Source organism: Polistes fuscatus, unplaced genomic scaffold (genome assembly GCF_010416935.1).
Source record: "Polistes fuscatus isolate 324 unplaced genomic scaffold, CU_Pfus_HIC Scaffold6, whole genome shotgun sequence".
Taxonomy (NCBI): Eukaryota; Metazoa; Arthropoda; class Insecta; order Hymenoptera; family Vespidae; genus Polistes; species Polistes fuscatus.
The window spans coordinates 5,470,491-5,491,271 of record NW_025113140.1 but is presented as its reverse complement, the minus strand read 5'-3'; the positions used below and the strand labels follow the sequence as shown (position 1 = coordinate 5,491,271).

General features: G+C 34.8%; 1 protein-coding gene and 1 long non-coding RNA gene across 8 annotated transcripts in view; one reads left to right on the top strand and one right to left on the bottom strand.

Moving 5' to 3' along the window:
* Positions 1-20,781, top strand: part of LOC122523528 (amyloid beta A4 precursor protein-binding family B member 1-interacting protein-like) — a 123,069-nt gene that overhangs the window by 83,448 nt on the left and 18,840 nt on the right. For 6 of the 7 annotated variants that reach the window (XM_043645335.1, XM_043645336.1, XM_043645333.1 and 3 more), the window contains one exon: positions 13,020-13,119. In XM_043645335.1, the coding sequence (XP_043501270.1) occupies positions 13,020-13,119 (100 nt within the window). Of the gene's footprint in view, positions 1-7,635; positions 8,330-13,019; positions 13,120-20,781 lie in introns of those variants that run through there. The other variant, XM_043645337.1, reaches the window with a different exon arrangement.
* Positions 9,892-10,946, bottom strand: LOC122523529. The gene is made up of 2 exons (XR_006305318.1): positions 10,917-10,946; positions 9,892-9,990 (listed from the first exon to the last, which is right to left on the bottom strand). It is a non-coding gene; the product is annotated as an uncharacterized LOC122523529 (long non-coding RNA).

Sequence of the window (20,781 nt, the reverse complement as noted above, 5' to 3'; positions counted from 1 at the left end):
CGTTCGATAATATTTCTCAAAAGAAGAGGAGATGGTTTTTGGTGCAAAGACGGTGACAGGGATGAAAATGTTGGCACAGTCGTTCGGATTCGTAAATGTCTGTTAGATGGTTAGGACCGTCTGGACGTTCAATGGTGAATTCTATGCTTGAATCATCCCTGGACTAAAATACGTGCGACTTCGACGATACCACGAGCCTCGTTGCAGAATGCAAACTGCAAGGGTCTCTCTTTCTTTCTCTCTCTCACTTTCAAAAGAGAAACATAAAGAGAAAGAGAGAAAGTGCATGTACCACCCGGTATATAAATAGATAGCAGAGTTACTCGCGTTCGGCTAATATTGGAATCGTCTTTCTCTTTCTATTTGTCTTTTTATTTCACTGCTGACTCTTACTCGACTTTTTCATTCTTTTCTATATTTTATTTTTATGCTTCTCGAAGAAAACGCGCCTTTCCCATGTCTTTTACTAACACCAACTTACACTTTCGAATTTTCTTTGACGGTCATGGCCGACGTATTCGTCGGATAAGATTTTCTTTTTCGCTAAGAATATCCTCGAACACACACACTCACTCAAACACGTTCTCTCTCTCTTTCTCCTCCTGTTTTTTCCTTATCTTTCTTTTTTGAAAGTACTTTACATACAATTCTGCAACCACAGCATTTTTCTTCCACCTTCCATTTTCAACTTCACCGTTTTGGTGCACGTAACATCCAGCCTGGAATTTATATTAATTAAAAGCCATTTAAAATTTAATTATTATCTTACGAAAAAAATGTCTTTTATTTTTCGACACTGTCGCTCGTTTAAAAGAACATCTTTCATGTGATAGACGTAAACATACGATAAAAAACAACGGTTCCTCCCTCCACCCTCCCCTTTCAAAGAAACATAGAATTGGACTCATGTATGTTTTTAATTAAACAAAATCAAAAGCTTTGCAAAACTATTTCACGAATATTTTAATCATAATATTAAACGAATTACTCTAGAGAGAAAAATAATAATTAAAAACTTCTCGTCAGAATTCGTGAAACTAACGGACAGATGATAAAAACTTCGATTGCTTTTAAGGAAAATGTGGATACCAAACTTGCTATTCAAACTAAGTTTCTTCTTTGTTCTAAAATGGATAGAAACTCGGAAAAGAAAGAAGAATAAGAAGAAGAATCCACTCTATATTCTCGTGGAAAAGTCGTTGAAATTTAGTCGCATTTTGCAGGTGCGAGACTCAGTACGGTGTCCTCGAATAGGCGGCTGATAACTCGAAACGATTTGCATTTTGAAAGGATGCGCCTACACATCCTGCTTCTTCTTCTTCTTTTTCTTCATTGACGATGCCACTTTCCTCCTTTCCACCCTCCATCTGCCTCCTCCTCCTCCTCCTTCACCTCCACCACCACCAGCACCTTTATTTTCTTCTTTTTCGTTCCTTTAACATCGAAATCGTGAGGGGACGTTCTAATCGACGAAGCACTCGAATAACACGACGATGAAGACGAAGAGTAGAAAGAAGAACCATGGCTATATTTAAACTACCGGGCCACACGACCACGATTAGGATGCGTGGAAATACGGAGGGTCGTGCTCAAGAGAAACGGAAGTCCAAGTTGCAGCTGTAGACGCCGGGACGTGTCAAATAGAAAGCCGATAAGCTTAATATTTTTATATTACTTTCGAATGAACGAATAAGATCGTTAATATTTATCAATCTTTATAAATTATTTTCGATTAATCATTTATATCGTATTTATTGTATACGATTATTATTTGATTGGTACGAATGATTTTTATCGTGTTATTTACTTCAAATGTTAATTAGAAAATGTCTTCCTACTTTTTTTTTGTCTAACTGTCAGTTAATAATATAATAAAAACTGTAAGGATTTTTATTTGGTATCTTATGTATATTATTTTATAATTAGTATCAAACATAATGTTTACAATCTCTTTTGATGCTTGTGTATGTCTTCAGTTCAAGGATTTCTAAGAACACTATGTTGTTTTTCATTACCTTTAGCTTTTTATTATTGTTGCGAATAGAAAGAAAACACAAGGACACGCGAGATGATTCGACGCGCTTGTAAGAAATAAATTCACATTTGTTCTTTTACTCTTTCTCTCTTTCTCTCTCTCTCGTCTCACGTATTTTCTCTTTCTTTTCCTTCTCTCTTTCTCTCTCTTTTTTCATCTTATTTCTTCGTTATTTAACTATACCATTTTCTCGAAAGAACCAATTCTTTCTGGAATTACAATTGAATATCAACCCAATTGTCGAAGACTATTGTGTTAAATTTACTTTCATGACTCAATTTTTTTGTCTTTTTTAATAATAAACCAAAACTATGAAAATTGTCGTTAAGTGTTCGAAAAATTTGTTTATAATGTCTTCGTTCCTTTCTCGATTTATTTTAATATTTTTTTGAAATCCTTGCTCATAACTAATCTATTTTTATAATAAACGAATTAATTTCATTTTGCATATTGCAATCGATCGATTATTCTGATGTTTTTTTGTTATTATTAAACAAATGATGTCTTCTTTTTGTTTTTTTAATTTAACATTTCGTTTAGAAACAAATATACTATTATAATTATCATCTCTCAGCTCATTTGAATCATTTCTTCATTTTATCAAGCATCTTCAAGGACGAGAAAGAACAATGGCTATCGTTAGCAGGTCTCGACGTATTCTTTCGAATATAATTTTGAATCTCTCAGTATGAAGGACGATTTCAAACAAACGACGTAGTAGATTATTAAAACCAAGCTGAAAAGGTTTAAGGGTTGGATCAATTAAAAATCTATTTTTTCTTTTTTTTTTAAATTAAATAAACGACTAACTTAGTTGATTATTAAAATCTGACTGAAAAGATTTAAAAGTTGGTCAATTAAAAATCCAATTTCTTTTTTTTTTTCTTTCTTGCTTCTCATTACATTTCTCTTTGTCCTCCACATTCTTCTTTTTTTTTTTTATTACATAAGGAAGGTAGAAAAGAAAAGGGAAGAAGTTGATCTAAGGTTTTTTTTATGTACGTTCACGTCTTACTGCACACGAGTAGACAAAAAAACTGGAGTTGACTTTTGATTCATCGAATCTCGAGCCAACTCGAACAAGAATGGTTACACCAAAAACCGGTAACTACTCATCTTCTTTTCCTACAGAAAAGCAAAGAAGAGGAAACGAAATGTGACAGGGAAAAAAAAAAGGGAAAAAATATTCAAAGGATTTTCCATCCTATCTTTTGGCAAACGTTCAAAAAATAAAAACTGGGATGACGTAACGATCAAGGCTGAGTTTCATGACAGTTTTTGTCAGAATTAATTATCTTCATAATTAGAACTCGTGGAAAAAAAAAGAACATTTTTTTATATTCGATATTATATTTTTTATATGATTTGTATTTAACAAAAATATGGGAAGTTCATTTACGCTGGAACAGTCGGGTACGTAGGTAAAATGTAATATTTAAATCATATTTTTATCATTGTGCATTTTCTTATTTCTTTGGCAAAAGGGTTCGCGTGTCCATTAGCATTATTAAATCTTCTTTTATCAGTCATTGGATAATAGCTCGAGTTCAGGCTAGATAGTAGTAAATATATTTACGTAAAAGTATGAGCGAATGTTAACCATACTTATCGAAATGAAATTTGATATGGTGAATCGTATTTACGAATGACAGAAACAGTGTTTGTATATGTGTGTGTGTGGTGCATTTATAAAATGAATTCTTTTGATAAACAATATACAAAGCTTTCTGTACGCGAGAACGATTTCCTTCAAAAGATATTTAATCTTCCAAAAGCTTCATAAACGATTAGATAAGTTTGAGAATAAAAGAAGAAAAGTCAAACTAAATAGCGAAACTCTTTCGTACTTTATCAAACATTTATCTTTCCTGAAGAAAATTTATCGATCAAAGATTCCCTCGAACTTATTCACTCAATGTAAGAACTTTTTTCAAGGTTATCGTAAATGTATCAAACTTTGAAATAAAATGATCGATCAAATCTGATCCAATTGATTTTTCATTTAGAATAAGGAAGTAGATGATGATTCTTTAGGGTTTTAAAAAAATTTGAATATCCATGGCATCCCCATAAAAGCTTACGAAATCAATATGTCACCGGTTTTGTCGTATCGCACGATTAATCACGTAGCTGTATGGTATATCGTCGTGGCAAGCAGAATAAGGGCTCGCCTTAGTAGTTTGTGGTAGTGGATGCTTTGGGTTGGCACGATGAATATTAGGGTGGCAGGTTCGGAGGGTTTCGAAGATATCCGATCTAATTTATCAAACCGGCTGACACGGCGTTTCTCGATCCCAGCTAGGATCGCGAGATGTGCCGTTGGATAAGCTTCCTCGAGTGTTTCAAAGTCTTGAGCAAATTTTTCATTCCAATCAAATTTACAGAGGACAGGCTTCCTTTAAAACGAGAAGACGATCCTTTGAAAATGATTTAATTATTTTGTCTATTAATATTTTTTCTTTTTCTTTTTTGGAAATCAATTCAAATAGATAGTTGATTTGATATATAAAAACGATGAAGAAATTGTTAACGCACATTTTAACTCCGGAAAGATTAATTCAGAGACGTTAATAATTGTAATCGTTTAGTATAACGTCTGAAATCTCTGCTGGTACCCTTCTAATGACTGCAGGGAAAGTTAATTTGTCGGTGACTAGACGAAACACATTAGGGTCGAAGTTTTGGGAAGTAGAGGGATGGGTGGTAGAGAATTCACTGGAGCAGCAGGATGCTCCTCGTTCTCTCAAAAGATCGTACGATGTACGATGATAAGCGGCAACTTTGAAAGGAGCATTCACTTCCGGATGGTTACGTTCTCATGAGTAACACATCCCAATAGAAAAAGGGGTTTAATAATATCAACAAAATCTTCATCGACTGTTTAATCAATCGAAACAACATTTCGTTAGGTTCGGAAAATTTGGAATAATAAAAATTCAATATGCAACGATTTAATCACGTTGGGTTGGTTCCTAGTTCCTTTTAGATTACTAAAAAGTAAAATAACGTGGTAAAAAACAAAAAAAAAGGAATCGTGTGTTGTTGACTCCACAGAGACAGGAAAAATACGCGACCTCTTTGATAGTATTGAATAGTCTGAGAAGGTATTATAAGAGAAGTGACTCGAGCTCGTAAAAGCGAGACTAAAAAGACAGTAAAAACTCCGATATATTCGATATTTTATACTCTCGAAAAGTCATTCGATCCATCATATTGTTTTATTATATTATTTTCCATTGGTTGGCAGAAAGTGAGCGACGAAAGTTCTTATCCGTGCAAACTAAGATCAAAGATAAGTATCGCGCGAACACGTGTGCTAGTCTTTAGTGCAACGTTTGCATCCTACGAAAGAAGATAACTGGAAGAGAAAACAATAAAAAAATGAAAAGGTAGGGGGAGGAGAGCGGGAAGGGTGGGAGGGTGAAGAAATGGATGAATTGCTGCGGTCCTCGGAGATCGTACACGTACGAGTCGAGAGTTGTGGTCGTGTGCGTGAACGATGTACCGGATATGCAAGCACGCAAAGAGGAGGTTGAGGATGAGGAGGACTGTGCATGGGATGGTTGGAGTAAGGTAACACGTGAATATGCGTCTTAGCGACGGATGTTTATCCTCGAACGTGTCTGCCAGTTACAAGAGACGTCGCATATTTCTCTGTCGTTGGGTGAAATCGACGAAGACGCTGACGGATCGTCGATGGATCCTAGACGGGTTACATGCCGTCAACAAACATTCGACGTTGGCTTTTCGTTCGGTGCATTACTATTTGATGGATCGACGAATTCTACTCGATGCTTCGGAATATTCCACGAGTAGAAGAATTCTTGCTTTGAGCATATCAAAAAAGGTATTATATTTTCTCTTAGAGATACGAAGATTACGAAAATATGGCGGGCTGAATGACAAATTTTACCAAGCTATGTATTATATGTACCACCTTTGTATCTTCCATTGTGTTTTAAAGAAAGAAGAATAAGAATAAAATAAGGGATGAAAAAGCGCGTAAAGAAAAAAGTTGCTTGGAAAATTAATGAAAGGTCCTCTTATTATCGTTGAACCCTTCGCTAAGACGCAACCTTACCTTTCATTCGTACTGTAACATTTTAGAGACTTTATCCTTTCAGATATTTTCAACTAATTAATCGTTTTCTTGGTCATCCGAAGTTTTAGTATCGAGATCAGTATAAAAACAATTAGTTGTTGGTTGGGTTAGTCTGATTCACTCGATGACTTACTCAACTCTCTCTCTCTCTCTCTTTCTCTCTCTTTCTCTCTCTTGTCCCTTGGCAACGATTCTATAATTACATCTTTGCCATTATATCCTCCAGCGTGAGACGCACGGATCGCTGCCCTAAGTCGCGACTACTCTTCGTGGCTATTTCGAGATGAAGAACACGCAAGACGCGAACAAATTCAAGTTTACTTCAACAATTTCCTTTCGAATATCATCCTACACCGGTACAAATTGTATTTGAAGAAATTGATTTAAAGGTAGCACGAGCAAGAGTTGTTGTTGAAATAAAGAAACGAATGTAATTTGTTGGATGTTTTCAGAAAAAGGAAAAAAACATTGTTGACAGTTTGGTGAGTTACGCAAAGGAGTGGAATGTAGGGGTAGGGGTGGGATGGTGTTAGGTAGGAAGTTACGTTCACGAAGGGTTCGTATGAGCCCTCAGTTTCTCTCTTTCTCTCACTTTGGGTTCGTGAGAGTGCATACTCGGTCCTGCATGTGTACGCACGAATAAACGCCAATGCAGCACCTGAGTGACTGCATCGAATATCCTCGTTCGATGAGGCATCATCAGTTTTACCCCTCCCCTCTTGCGTCCTCTACTCTTCACCCGTTCCGACAGAAGCTTTAATTCATCCCCCTTTTCACCTTTTTCTCGTAGAGGTGTTGTCATCGTTGTTGTTGATTTATATTTGTTCGAATTTTTCTAAAAAAAAAAAAAAAAGAAGAGGAAAAACAAAGGGAAAAACGTGTTTTCAAAGAAAATGATGAATTTTTGTTAACATACAATTTCGATCATGTTTGTTTTTCTCGACGAAACGAGGAAAGGAAAAAATATGAGAGAGTAGAGTTGACGAGGGAAAAAGGAAATTGTGCTGTTGTCGATAAAAGTATAAATACAAAAAAGAATTTCTAGGCGTCACAAAAGTGTCGTTTCATGAAAAATTGTTCAGAATTATTATACGTATGTGTGTGCGCGCGTGCACGCGTGTGTGTATACGTGTTTGTTAGAAAGAGAACGGGAGAGAAAGGGGAGGGATAGAGAGAAAGAGAAAATTTCGAGGCGTCGCTGAGAGATCCTCGATCAAAGGACGAGAGAGAAGGATCTCTCTCCTCCTTCTTGCTGTAGCAGGAAAAAAAGCTGTTGGCTCCTGCGAGAGAGTCGACAGAATCGATAGACGCACATGCGCGCTCAAGGCAGCAGGAGCCGAGTACGCGTTCTATCCCTGTTTGCAAAAGTGAGAGAGCAAGTGTTAGAGTGAGCGAGTGAGAGAGAGAGAGGATGAGAACGTGTGCGCGCATACGAACGTCACAAGGAGGGAATTGAGAGAATGAGAGAGAGAGATAGTAAGAGAGAGGGCGAGGGACAGAACACCGCTCGACTCCACGTTGAATCCCCTCGCTGATCAGCATCCAGTATCCACTCGTACCACTACGACGGCAAGGAGGAATCCTCCTCTCCTCGTCGATCCTTTACGTGCGTTTGTTGTAACCAGTTTTCTCAGAACAAACGATTACGATGATCGATTTTTAGATAATTATCTAAATCACGCATGCAACTTTAATCAAATTGTCTCACAGTTGACACACACACACACACAGTCAAACTTGTTGGATAAGACAATTAAAACTGGACAATGTTCCGTGGGATTTATAAAGGACATCTTCTCGGTTTCATGATTTTGCGATGACTTCTATTCGTAGGATATGATTGGATTTTGTTTTTGTGAAAAGTGTTTGGTTCGTTTGAATGATAAGAAGAAGAAGAAGAAGAAGAAGTAATAAGAACGATGAGGTGGTTTTTTCAAAATAATATCCTCTTATCCACCGTCAATGTTGAAGTAATGGGAGATACTTTTGTTAACTGCGTCCACGTGACTTTCCGTAAGATCGATCGGTAATACGATAACATTGATAATAGAGGAGGTATCTGAGAGGAAGAAGAAAATGTTAGGTTGTTGTACGATCAAAGAATAGCGGAAGTTAACCGAGATTGGTTTTAACAGCAACGTGCACAGATGGACAGGCTGTTCCGATGGAAAAGCCACAAGGCGCACGACCTCGTGAGTACGCTTACGTATTTTCCCTCCTTCTCCACCTCCTCCTCCTCCTTTTCCTCCTCCTCATCTCCTCTCCCCCCACTCTTTAAGACCGCAATTTGCATTTTATTATGCATTATTCGATCCTCGTGAACTTTTCTTACTTCCTTCGTTCCTCGATAAAAAAAGGAAGAAGAAAAAAACATAAAAAATGAAAGTAAAAAAAAATGTAAGAAAAGATCCGAGGAAGCACGAAACGAGCGAGGAATATTGTAGAAAATTCTTGAGGTCCTTTCGAATATCTTTTTTTCTTTTTTTTTTTAGATGACGAACGAAATTATGCATGCAGGTAGTAGTTTCGGTAATTTCAGACAATTTTATATTACCAGTTTGAAAATTTTGAACGAATTGAATGTTTATGAGCGGCGGTAGCTTTTGTATTGTAAAATAAATGACTTCTCTTTCTTTCTCTATCTCTCTCTCTCTCTGTTTTTGCTTTGGCTGCTGCTTTTAGTGGTTGAGTTGCGTTGTATTTGAAGAAAACGCGCGGTCATATTTAAATTTCGAAAAAGGTGGTATAGGTCAGATCATTTATTATGCAAATCATATTTCAAAAGGAATAGATTGATATTACATGGAACGTTTGACAGAATGCAAATGAAACTAAATTTATTTCCATGAAACTTTACTTTAAAGAAAATAAAAAAAAAAAAACGAATCTCATTCTACCAACATTTTCATATTCGTTCTATTCAGTTATCCCCGACGACTTCGACTCCAATTACTGTTTAGCAAAATATTCAAGATAAAAAAAAAATAGAAGAAAAAAATAACGAATCCTCGGTAATATTCGAGTCTCGTCGCGATAAACTTAGTTGCAGTTTAAACGACACTCTGGTACGTGCAAACACACATAACTCAAAGCTGCCAACAACACCGTCCCAACTCTTATTTTTCTCATGCTCAATCCTCTTTCTTTTTTTTTTGCTTTTCATTCCTACTTCGCGAGAAAATAAAAAGACAGAACTGAAGAGATAAAAATAACGAAAGAAGAAAAAAAACAGTAAAATAACAGTAAAACACTGGGAGAGGGAATATTTTGGTGCCTTCTCCAATAAACGATCCGAAAATTAAAGTAAACTGATACCCAATTTAGGATGCAATATCGATATCGGTGAAAGGTAATAGGGTCTTTGGAAAGGATAGATACAGTGGAGGAGGAAGAAGAAGTAGAATAAGAAAAAGAAGGAAGAATTCGATGGTGTATACACCATCGAGAGTCTCAACGTTAAATTCATCTTCCTGACTCGGAATGTTAAATGCAAATCGTATGTAAAGCGCTCTTCTACCGACTCTTGTTTTACCTTCCCTCCTTGAAACCCACCTATACTCACAGTCAGTAACGGCATTTAAATATCGCTGTTAAGCTCTCCACACGCACTCCTAAGCCTGTTCTGTGTGGGGGTGGTGATGGTGGTGGTGGTGGTTTGCTTCTTCTGCTTCCATGCTTTTTACGATAAATGTTTTACGCGCCAGAACTCGCCACGAATTTATGCTAATTTTTATCCTTCCCTCCTCTTTCCTTCTTTTTATCCCACGGAACTCATTACAGTTGCTTTTCTTGCCTATTTTCTCGTGAATTTTGAACACCAAGGTGTATGATGCGTTCTCGTTTGAAAATTCTACTGAAAGTTTGATAATATTTTCTATTATAAATTTGATTTTATTATCATTGTAACATTCTTTTAAACTTACGACTCATGTCAATGTATTATTACGTCAGCAAAAATTACATGTAATTTTCGCCGATGAATTGATTGTATATTCCAGTATTAATAAAAGAAACAAAAATGTTTGGTTTTAATCGATTCTAAGGAACAGACAATTGTCTTGAATTTGATTATACGATCGATATTTACACCACATGAAAGAGAGAGAAAGAGAAAGAGGGTATTCCTGTTCCTTTTGAGTAGTCAAATTAAACGGAAATACTGTCTTAGTATAGTAATAAAGGTTCGAAGGTCTCGCCGAAAATAAACCGGCGCCAGGCTCGTTTTCAGCTTCCTTTCTTATTCTACCCCGTGTTTTCTCTACAAGAAAACATTAAAGAAAAAGCGTATGCCCGTTAAAGGGAAGAAGAATCATAATTTTGTAAGTAACATAATCATCGTCGAGAATTCATTTTATTTTTCTGTCTTTTTTTTTTTGGAATAAATTAGCATAGCGAGTATACAAAATTTCTGCACTTTTTTACGAACAAAGATCGTAAAAGTATCGGCCAGTTTGAATTTACAAAGAAAATATTGTAATAATTTGTATTAAAATTAGAAATCTATTATCTATCCTTATGACGTTCTACTTTTCGATTCATTAATTATTGACAGACAACGAACCCAACGATTCTGACGGAAGATCAAAGTTAGCAGAAGAAGTGTATAATTGCGTCCACGGGTTTCAAGTTACAGGAAGAGTCTGTTTATTCGACGGGACCTAATTGTCCTGTTCCTATCTCTTTTTCTTTCTTTCTTTCTTTTACTTTTTTCCTTTTCCTCTGTCAACCGGTGAGCTTCCACTGGTTACGTTATAACGAGTAGAGTCACATTAGACGCACCAGCAACCAACACTGGTAGCAGTAGCAGCAGCAGCAGCAGCAGCAGCAGCAGTAGCAGTAACACCACATTGAAAAAGGCGACGAAGCGTCGTGACTACCGACGCGTGTGCACTACTCCTCGTCACATTTATCGACGGCGTTAGAATTTCTCAGTGACGCGTGGCGAACGCCTGCCTGCCTGCCTGCCAATCCCACAATCTGCTAACTTTGACGTTTTTCTTAGAAACGCAAACGCACCTATCGAGTCTAATTACATTTGATTCCCATGAAATACGTCTGAATAAATCAAACCAATAACTAAATGACATTTTATTCGGAGTCTTATCATAAATTCGATCACTTTTCTCATAATAATAATAATAATAATAATAATAATCTTCTCAACAAATTCATCACGTTCCATTTAAGATATCTGTTATCTTAATTTTATCCGTACTATGTTTAGACGCATATATGCATAGTTTAAGTTGAGCGAGAAGTTTCTCGAGCACCCTGATCCATACGCACATATACACCCACACGCACACAAACACACGTACAGGTGCACATACGTGAATACACGCTAAGGTTCGTGGTACACTCGATAGAGCATATCGTCGAGTCAACATTTTGTCGTGTGTTCGAAGGTACGGTGCCATTGTGTGCGGTTGCTTGTGTGTATTAGACGCTCCTGCTTGATTAAGCGCAGAGTATAACACACTCCGTGTACACACGCTTGAACGCGGCCTACCAGGCTCTTTCTCTCTCGCACATTATTTACAGCTAATGGCTCAAAACGCGGAAGTCCGCAGGCTATATACGGCTTTTGCGATCCGCGAGAGAGAACCTCCAACGTTCGTCGAACGCTAGAGAAATTTCTTTTCTTTCGTAGAACGCGTCTTTAGTGTTGACCACCCGGTAAAACGATAGATACATACTCTACTACCTTACTATTATACAACTTTACTCATATTATCCATTAAAACAGTGGTTCTCTATACCCTGAGAACACGTAACTTCATTAATTGAAATTTTAGGGCTTTAGGTATCGATCACAGTGTCCTTTGAATTTAGGTTGATGAAATAATTAATATACATTTTTCTATTATAAAACTTTGCTTATTGTACCTTTTAAAATAGTCGTTCTAAACAATGAGAACACGTAACCCTATTAATTGGAATTTTGTGATTTTAGGTATCAATCAGTGTTCTTTGAATTCATATCTTTGGTATTGAACACTTGATAAAATAATTGATACAAACTTATCTATTCTTTTATTTATAACTTTGTTCATAATATCCTTCTAAAACAGTGGTTTTACATAATAAGAACAGATAACTCACTGAATTGAAATTATAGAATTTTAACTGTTAATCATAGTGTCCTTTGAATTTACCTATTTTAGAATTTGAGTGCCACTATATCTAGGATCTAAACATGCATAAATAGTCTTTTGTCTTGATTACCCATCATCCAAATTCATAGGATAGTACTCTGCGATGGAGAAATCTGTACGTTGAATCCTTAGAATCTCCACGAATACGAATATTCTAGGAGTCCTTGGGATTATATCCCATGAAATTCGCTTTCACGATAGATTTACGCGCAAGATGTTACCCCCTTCTAATCCCATTTCACTTGGCGTATCTACCGAAGTTCCCTGTTAGGTAATATTCGTCGAACGAAACCAGCAGAAAATACGAACTACTTGATCGATCCCTCTTCAAATATTCTTCCAACGAATGCTAACCCCTTCATGTAGTAGTAGTTCGAAACCAGCAACCCTTTACAGTGCACAACTACCAATCTCTTATCCTCCTCATCCTCCACTTGCCTTGAAATTATTCGAACGACTGGCGGAAATTGGGTGACCCAATCGACGATCTTCTACAAATCGATTTTCCTATAAAACCCGGTGAAAACGTTGAGATTCAAAAAGGATTAGGTTCCTGATCCACCAATGAAATGTTCAACTTTATCAAATCCCCCTTTTTTACTTCTCCATTTCTATCCAATTCCGACCCATTTCATTCCGATATCATAGATTTTGTATTTTCCTGCTTGGAATATCGATTTAAGGAGTACTGAATTTAATTTTTTCTTTTTTTATATTTCTGTTACAGGGTCTTGATAATGTGAGCTCGGCAACCCTCAGGCCCTTCAACTCGGACATTAATACTCCGAGAATCGACAGCTACAGGTTTTCTATGGCAAATCTTGAAGGTAAGAAGCTGCAACATCCATTACGATCTTCCATATCGATTTATCGAACTTTAATGGGAGTTTCTTGTCGCAGTTTTATCTCGTTTGTATTATTTTTTTTTTTATTCGATACAAGCAAAATGAAGTCTTTCGCGATTTTTATATGTCTAACATATAATCTCTGTATTAGAAATTCTATCTTTAATTCGCATGATTGATTCTTTGAATAACAATGATAGTTAATAAAATGCGAGATACGCAATCATGTTTTATAAATATTAATTAGAGTTTATCGTAGTTTTAAATGCGCAGAAAAATTGACGTAACGTTGCATTGTTCGTAGAAAAAGAAAAGGAAAGGAAAAGAATTTTATTGAATTACAGAAAATCGTAAAAATATAGGAGGATATTAAATTTCTGTATTTATGTAATTACATGAGAATTGAAAGCACGAGACGTTTGCGTGGGTAGATAGCAGACAACGGTCTTTCTACAATATTACTCCCAATAACGATATTTTGTAGTCATAAATCTGCGTTATCGACAAACTCGTATAAGTAATGACCAGTCAATGTTAGAACGTTGAACAATTTGCTGTCCGAGTAGACGATCTTATACATTAATGTAACATAAATTTATTTAGAAGCAAATAAGATCTTTAAGAATGATTTATCATTTTTTTATGATTCATATCTAATCCCAAATTCATCTACAATTGTCTTCTTGTTAATATTCTGAAGAAATACGAAGAAACAAATCCGAGTCATTTTATTTTTAGTGATTTCAATGCAAGTATATGCAATGAACAATCTCAAGATCTAAATTTACATTTATATTTCTTATCAATTAGGAAGTTTAACATATTATTTTATATTTTGGATCTAATACCAAATCCATCTACATTTCCAAAAGTTGTTTATATTCTATACAAAAAATCATTACGCTAAATTTATCATATTTTTCTCTGTGTAACCATCCTAAATGCATTGAACAAAATATTATTCATATATTTCTAACAAATTGAAAGCAACAAATTAGTGTCGTTTAATTGTAAAATAAATTCGAAGATTAACAATTTATCTTAGAAACTACAAAAAAAAAAATCATGAACTATAGTAACAGCAATAGCAATAGTAGTAAGCAAGAGTAAGAAGAACATCAGTAACAGGGATCCGGAAGAAAAAGAAATCCTTCTCGATGGTTTTGCTTTGGCTTTCACGTCGTATCTGCGGATTTATGCTCGACGATAGCGCATTTTACCCTTGGTCCCCCTCCCGATCCCTTGTTCGGTCCATCGTTCGGCCCACTCCCTGGCGCAAAGTTGCACCAGTCGATAATCTACCATAGCCGACGGCCTGCGGTTTCATGACCCCTCCTTTTGTACTTTGCTCTGCACACCTTTTTCTTTCTCTCTCTTCCCTTCCCTTCCCCTCTCCTCTAACCGATCCTCCTTCAACTCATTTTTCCCTTATTCTTCTACTTCTTTTCACCTAAAACTACTCTCCATCTTTCTCTTTTTGTTATCACACCGAGAGATACACGAACATTTATCTTTCCCCAAATCTGTGAACACCAAAGGGAACAGGTCTTTTTGGGCTTTCATCCAACTTGTGTAATATATTTCTTTTTTTTCTTCTTCAGCTTTAACATATATTTCATCATTCTACTATACGATTATGTCCAGTGCGGTTAGAATTTTTCATGTTAATGGGTTCGATACAATTTAAACGAGAGATCTCGTGTTTAATATTTAAATATTTACCTTTTTTTTTCTCTACTCTTTTCTTCCGTATATCTTTCTTTCTTTTACTATTACTTCGTTTTTCTTGTTTCTTTTTTTACCGTCGGTTCGATACGTTCGTATTGTTCACCTACGCGCGGATTTGTTCTTTTCCGTCGAGATTTCGCGTGCGAGAAAGGTCGAAGGGATAATAGTCGAGATCGGTTTTGTAGATGCTCGTTCGATTCGTTCGTAAGTTCGCTCGAGGGCGGACAATCGATACGATAATATATTGTTTCTCGCCACGATGATGAAGAACTGGTTCTACCTTAACTGCATATATGTATATATACACACATATAAGGGTATACATATATGTGTGATGGTTATATACATGTAATACAGAATTTATTCTGTCTTCGAAAAAATAAAGGAAAAATAAAACAGGACGTGGTGGTTATTATTTCTCTCTTCGTTTCTACTAACGATCGGCTAACAGAATAAAGTGCTTGTCTGAATTTAATATCGAGAAACGATATATATTTATCCGTGACGTCATAGAAAAGAAAAAGTATTTAACCTCTCGCATGTTACCTCGTTAATTTTCTTTTCATAATTAACACGTTATTCGCCCCGTATATTATTTTCGATACACCTTGAAATTTATTTTCTACGAGAAATGGTAACAGGTTAATAAATGAAGAATGATTATTGGTTTTATTTTTTGTTTATGGTATAGAACAGTCATCTTCAAACTATTTTTTTTCACGGAACTCTTGGGGTTACATGGGGTTCCATGCAACCTTTCCAAGGGTATCACGAATTATTGTTTAAATTTATTACGTTGTATTAATATCAAAACTCATTTCTACAATAAATTGTAACAAATTAAGAAGTGAAGAATGATTATTGGTTTTATTATCATATGGTCTAGAACAGTGATCTTCAAATTTTTTTTTTCCTTGGAACCCTGGGGTTCAACGCAATTTTTCCAAGGTTTTCAAGAATTTATGATTAAATATTTTACATTGTATTAATATATTATTCGTCGTATTACGAAGAAGAGTTCAATAAAATATTTTTATACTCATCAAGGTTCCGTTTACCACCGATTTAGAATAACGTTTGAAATACTTTTTAAACTGTGCACCAATTTAGATACACGTAGCAAATACAATTTAACAAGTAACGCATTTAAATTCCGATTAAATCGGTTTAATATCTGTATTAATTCAAATAAATATCTCATATTTATATCTCTAACTATTTAATATTTCATATGGAAATAAATACTCGTATAAATGTAAAGAATTAAAAGAAAGTACGTTAATTAGTAATAAAATTAATTAAAAGTATCGTTTTATATTGTATTTGTATATAATTTCAATCTTTACATTCCAATATTAATACATTTTTTCCCCTAACGTACTTATGTATAATTTATACGTACGATAAGTATAAAAAAAAAAGATGTAAGATAAATTAGTTTATTCGTAGACTATTTCCAAGAAAAGTAGACTCTTATCGACACGAAGGAGGCGCCGATTCGCGGACCGTAAGAATCGCGACTGATAAATAAAACGTGCCTTCAATTACGTGCCTCGTAGGCATCGTCTGTACCTCGAAGAAATTTAATCAATCATCTTCCTTTATCCTGTGCGTGTATTAAAATAGCTTACATTAGTTAAAAGCTATATTACTCTAGTAAGAAAATAGAAATAGAAAGAAATAGGAGAGAGGGGCCGTTTAGAATCCGGTACGTTGTGTTGTTGGTGTTTCCTTTTCCACCATTCCATTCCGATGCACATCATCTTCTTATTTACTTCCATCTCATCCTCTTCTTTTTCTTCTTCTTCTTCTTCTTCTTCTTCTTTATCTTCTCTTGTTCCTCTTCTTCATCTTATTCCTCTATTTCACTCCTCTTGTAGCATTCTTCAGATAAGCTAACGTCGAATTCCACAGCTTGTTTCGAGTCTTCCTTATCCTAGTTTTTTATTTTTCTCAACATTCCGGAACTCATTTAACATCGAGACTTTCTTAAACAAAATTCTTATCCCATATTTTGACAACGCTCAAAAATATTCTGTGTGTCATATATATAATTTAGAATAATTATTAGTACAAAATTAAATTCCAATATAACATCAAATGCAAATTAATCATTTCTATTAAAATTGTTTCTTTGAGATCCTTGATCTCTAACGAGAACCTAAATTTATTTATAATTATTATACGATTTACGATAAAATGTATTATCAAACTTTATCGATTATGTGCACAAGCGTTATTTAGGTTTTTTCAAAAAGAAAACCGATTGCTTGCTTTTCCCCGTGGTCTTTTGATCGTCCTATCAAAGGAAACGCGGAAAACGAAAGAGGCCGCTTCGATCGAACGTTCGTGTTATTTATTTTTTGTTTCTTTCTTATTTTGTGTTTTTTTTTTCTTTTTTATTTTTTTTTCGTCAAGCTTTTAAAAGCTACATAAAAGCCCAAGCTACTGATAAAGTGCAACTCGACGTTGCACAGTAAGAGTGAACTTTGTGTGTGTGTGTGTGTGTATGTGTGTGTACGCCAGCGTACACTTTTACGCCCGGTAATATACTGAAACGATATTGCAGAAAATTTTCTCTTCCAGCTCCTCCCTCTCACCCCTTTCCTGACTTCTTTCTATCTCTTTTTATCTGATTTCATTTGATGAAGGAAAAGGCGTTTTCCTAGCCAAGTCATTTTCGTGTCGATTCTTTGCAGAAGTTCACTTCGATTCCACTTGGTTATACGAGTACGCTTGAGAACGTAATAGGATCATCGTCTCTCAACGATAACCTTCGCTCGTTAACAACACCCAAAGCCGGTTTTAAGCTTCCACGTTTACACTCACATTTTCAAGCCCCCACCATTAATGACAGGGAATCTTAATTAAGAGATATGCAAATATCTTCCTCTCGTTTCACTTCCTTGTATCGTATGTAATCATTTTCCTTTAAAGCCTATTATTTCAAAGAATTTTTATATAAATTTATTTCGAATCAAATGAGACCTTTGACGGTATAATCAATTTGTCTAACATTTAAGAAAGTTGTTCGCGATTTAAAAAATAATTTAATAATAATAAAGGAACACACACACACGTACAGGTGAGATTTAATATCATTTAATTTGAGTGATTTCAATGCAAGTATATTCAACGAACATATATAATATGTTGAATTATTTGTAGTCGAAATGAACAGTTCTTTTTTTCATTTTAGTGATTTCAATGGAAGTATATGCAATGAACATTCGAAGTGGATAATCCTTTGTAAATCTTTTCTTTTTTTTAATTCGAGTGATTTCAATGCAAATATACGCAATACATTCGAAATGGATAATCCTTTGTAAATCTTTTTTTTTAATTCAAGTAATTTCAATGAAAGTATATATGCAATGAACAATCGAACAATTTGTTGTAGAAATTGACGTAAATTTCATTTGATCGCATTACAAGGATGTTCATCATTTTTCTTTTTCTCTTTTTTTACAACAATTTAGGTATTTTATACTTTTTCGTGTTACTTTTTTCGATCTATCGGTTGTGGTTCTCCCATTAATATTATTTTACATAGCAATGTTTTTTTACGAGCTTAAGGTATGCTTTATTACCAACTCGATAACCGGTTCGGACATTTTTGCATACAAGAGAGTAGTACATCGTTCGAGATACTTTTATTTTTGATTTATTTTTGTTTAAACTCAAAGAGTCATACTGGCTATTACAGTGTTACATCCTTCAACCGGTAACTCCAAGTGAAAGTGATAGAGAATCTTCGTTAATATTAATGTCACTCGAAAAACTCGGTGATAATAATCGATTGAGTAAATTACAAAACGAGATTTTCAAATTTATTATTTACATTGATTTTTTTTTTTTTAACGTTTCAATAAATCTTACATAATATGAACACGAACAAATGAATATTTTATTCTTTTTGATTTAAGGACAAGTAGAGTAATTTTTCGTTGATCGATGTAGTTAGGTTGCTTTGATAGCAACAAGTATATAAATATCTACTTCCTCTTGAAAAGTTTCTTTTTTTAAATCTGTTATACGTTCGCACATTTTCCCCGTGTTTTATCGATTCAGTGATAAACGGGGAAAGAAGCTGAACCCCGTTTCGAATTCGTGGAAGTCAGCCAGAAGATAATATCTGCGCGTGCGCATTACACGCCCAGCGTGAGTCGTAAGATCTTTGATATTTTATCAGATGGAGTTTCCCGAGTGAAAGGAATAAAGGAGAACGCCCACTCGAACTTCTCCGGAACTTCTATCTATCCTCCCGTACGATCATTTTTTTTTTCTTCTAAATAATATTTCAATATTTCTTTTTTTTTCTTTTTTTTTCGCTAATCAAATATTAATCAAACAATGGCGTCGTTTCTTATCTGATTAATTTGTCGATAAGAATTTTAATATTAATTTTTTTGTTCGTTTGTATTTGTATGTGTGAGTAAATTGCAGAATTCTTCGATCGTTGTTTTATTTGGTGGAATGAAGTTATGCAATTTTCGAAAAGAGTTTTACGATCGTTCGTAGTTTAGCAGGTGGGCGAGTTGAACAATGTCGTACCTTGATATCTCAAATTGTATCGAATGAATACTTTAAACCGATACAAATGGAATACTTTACGATTCTCTTATCACACGAAACTGACACCATATCGATTGTAGTAGTTTAAATAACGCGTGAGACTCCGATCCTACTAAATATCAAATTTATCGTATCGAAATTCTCTTGTCTTTCGTATCCTCTTTTTACGTATCGTTTATCTCTAATAGAACAAAAAATTTATTTTACAATTTAAACATAAATTTGTATTATTTAAACATAATCTTATTTATAAAAAAAAAAATTAATTGAAATAACGAATAATATATATCATATACTGATTTAAATAAATTGAACAATTTTTTTAAGTAAATATAAATTATTCAAATTATTTTATTTGCACAAATTTGAAATTCAAAATAAGATATTGGAAATTTACCCTGTCGCATTGAATAAAGTTAATTATTTGATTAAATATTTTAAATCAATGAAGCAACAAGAGATATATTATTATTTTAAATTAAATATACACATAAATAATTTGATACCGGTATTACAATATTATTAACAATAATTCAAATAATAATTCGCAAAAATTTGATATTCCAAATAAAATGCTGAAGATTTATTCCGTCGTGTTGATTAAATACGATTTCATTGATTTAGCGAATTATTTTATCCGTGACACATCGAAACACTCGAGACGTCACCATAATCATTTAATTTAATAGCAAACGTCCGATTGCACTGTCGAATAGGATCGACCAATCGTAAATTTATCCGAGTATTCCGTCAACGTTGAATCGAACGACGACCGAATTCCTATGTCGAAGAGAAACGACGAGAGAATTTCAAATGCATTGGATCTAACGTCGTCCTCGAGGATGCTGGACGTTTCTCCTCCACCTTTTCCACCACCTCCTCTTCCTCCACCTCCTTTACCTCAATCTCATCTACACCTCTTACTATTTCAACCTATACACACACACACATATAAAGTTTTCCAATTTCGATCGAAAGTGACAATGAGTAACAACAATGGAAATTCGATTTATTTTTATTGGTTTTTTTTAATACGTCCTTGAGCGTTCGAATGATTTTTTATGCTTTCCAATCGAAGCAATGTTTACGATCACATCGTTAAGTGGATCAAAGTCGAACGATTCATCCACGATATACGAACTCGTACATAAATCAATTTTCCCATTCTCTCTATCTTCCTCTCTCTCTCTCTCCCTCTATCTATCTATCTATCTGTCTCTTGCTCTCTTTCTCTTTGTATTTATTTATCTTTCTTTAGTTTCATTCAATGAATCTTACCAGACAAAGAGAGCACGTCGTCGTCTGGTTCTCGTAACGAGAAATGATTTACGATGGGCCTTG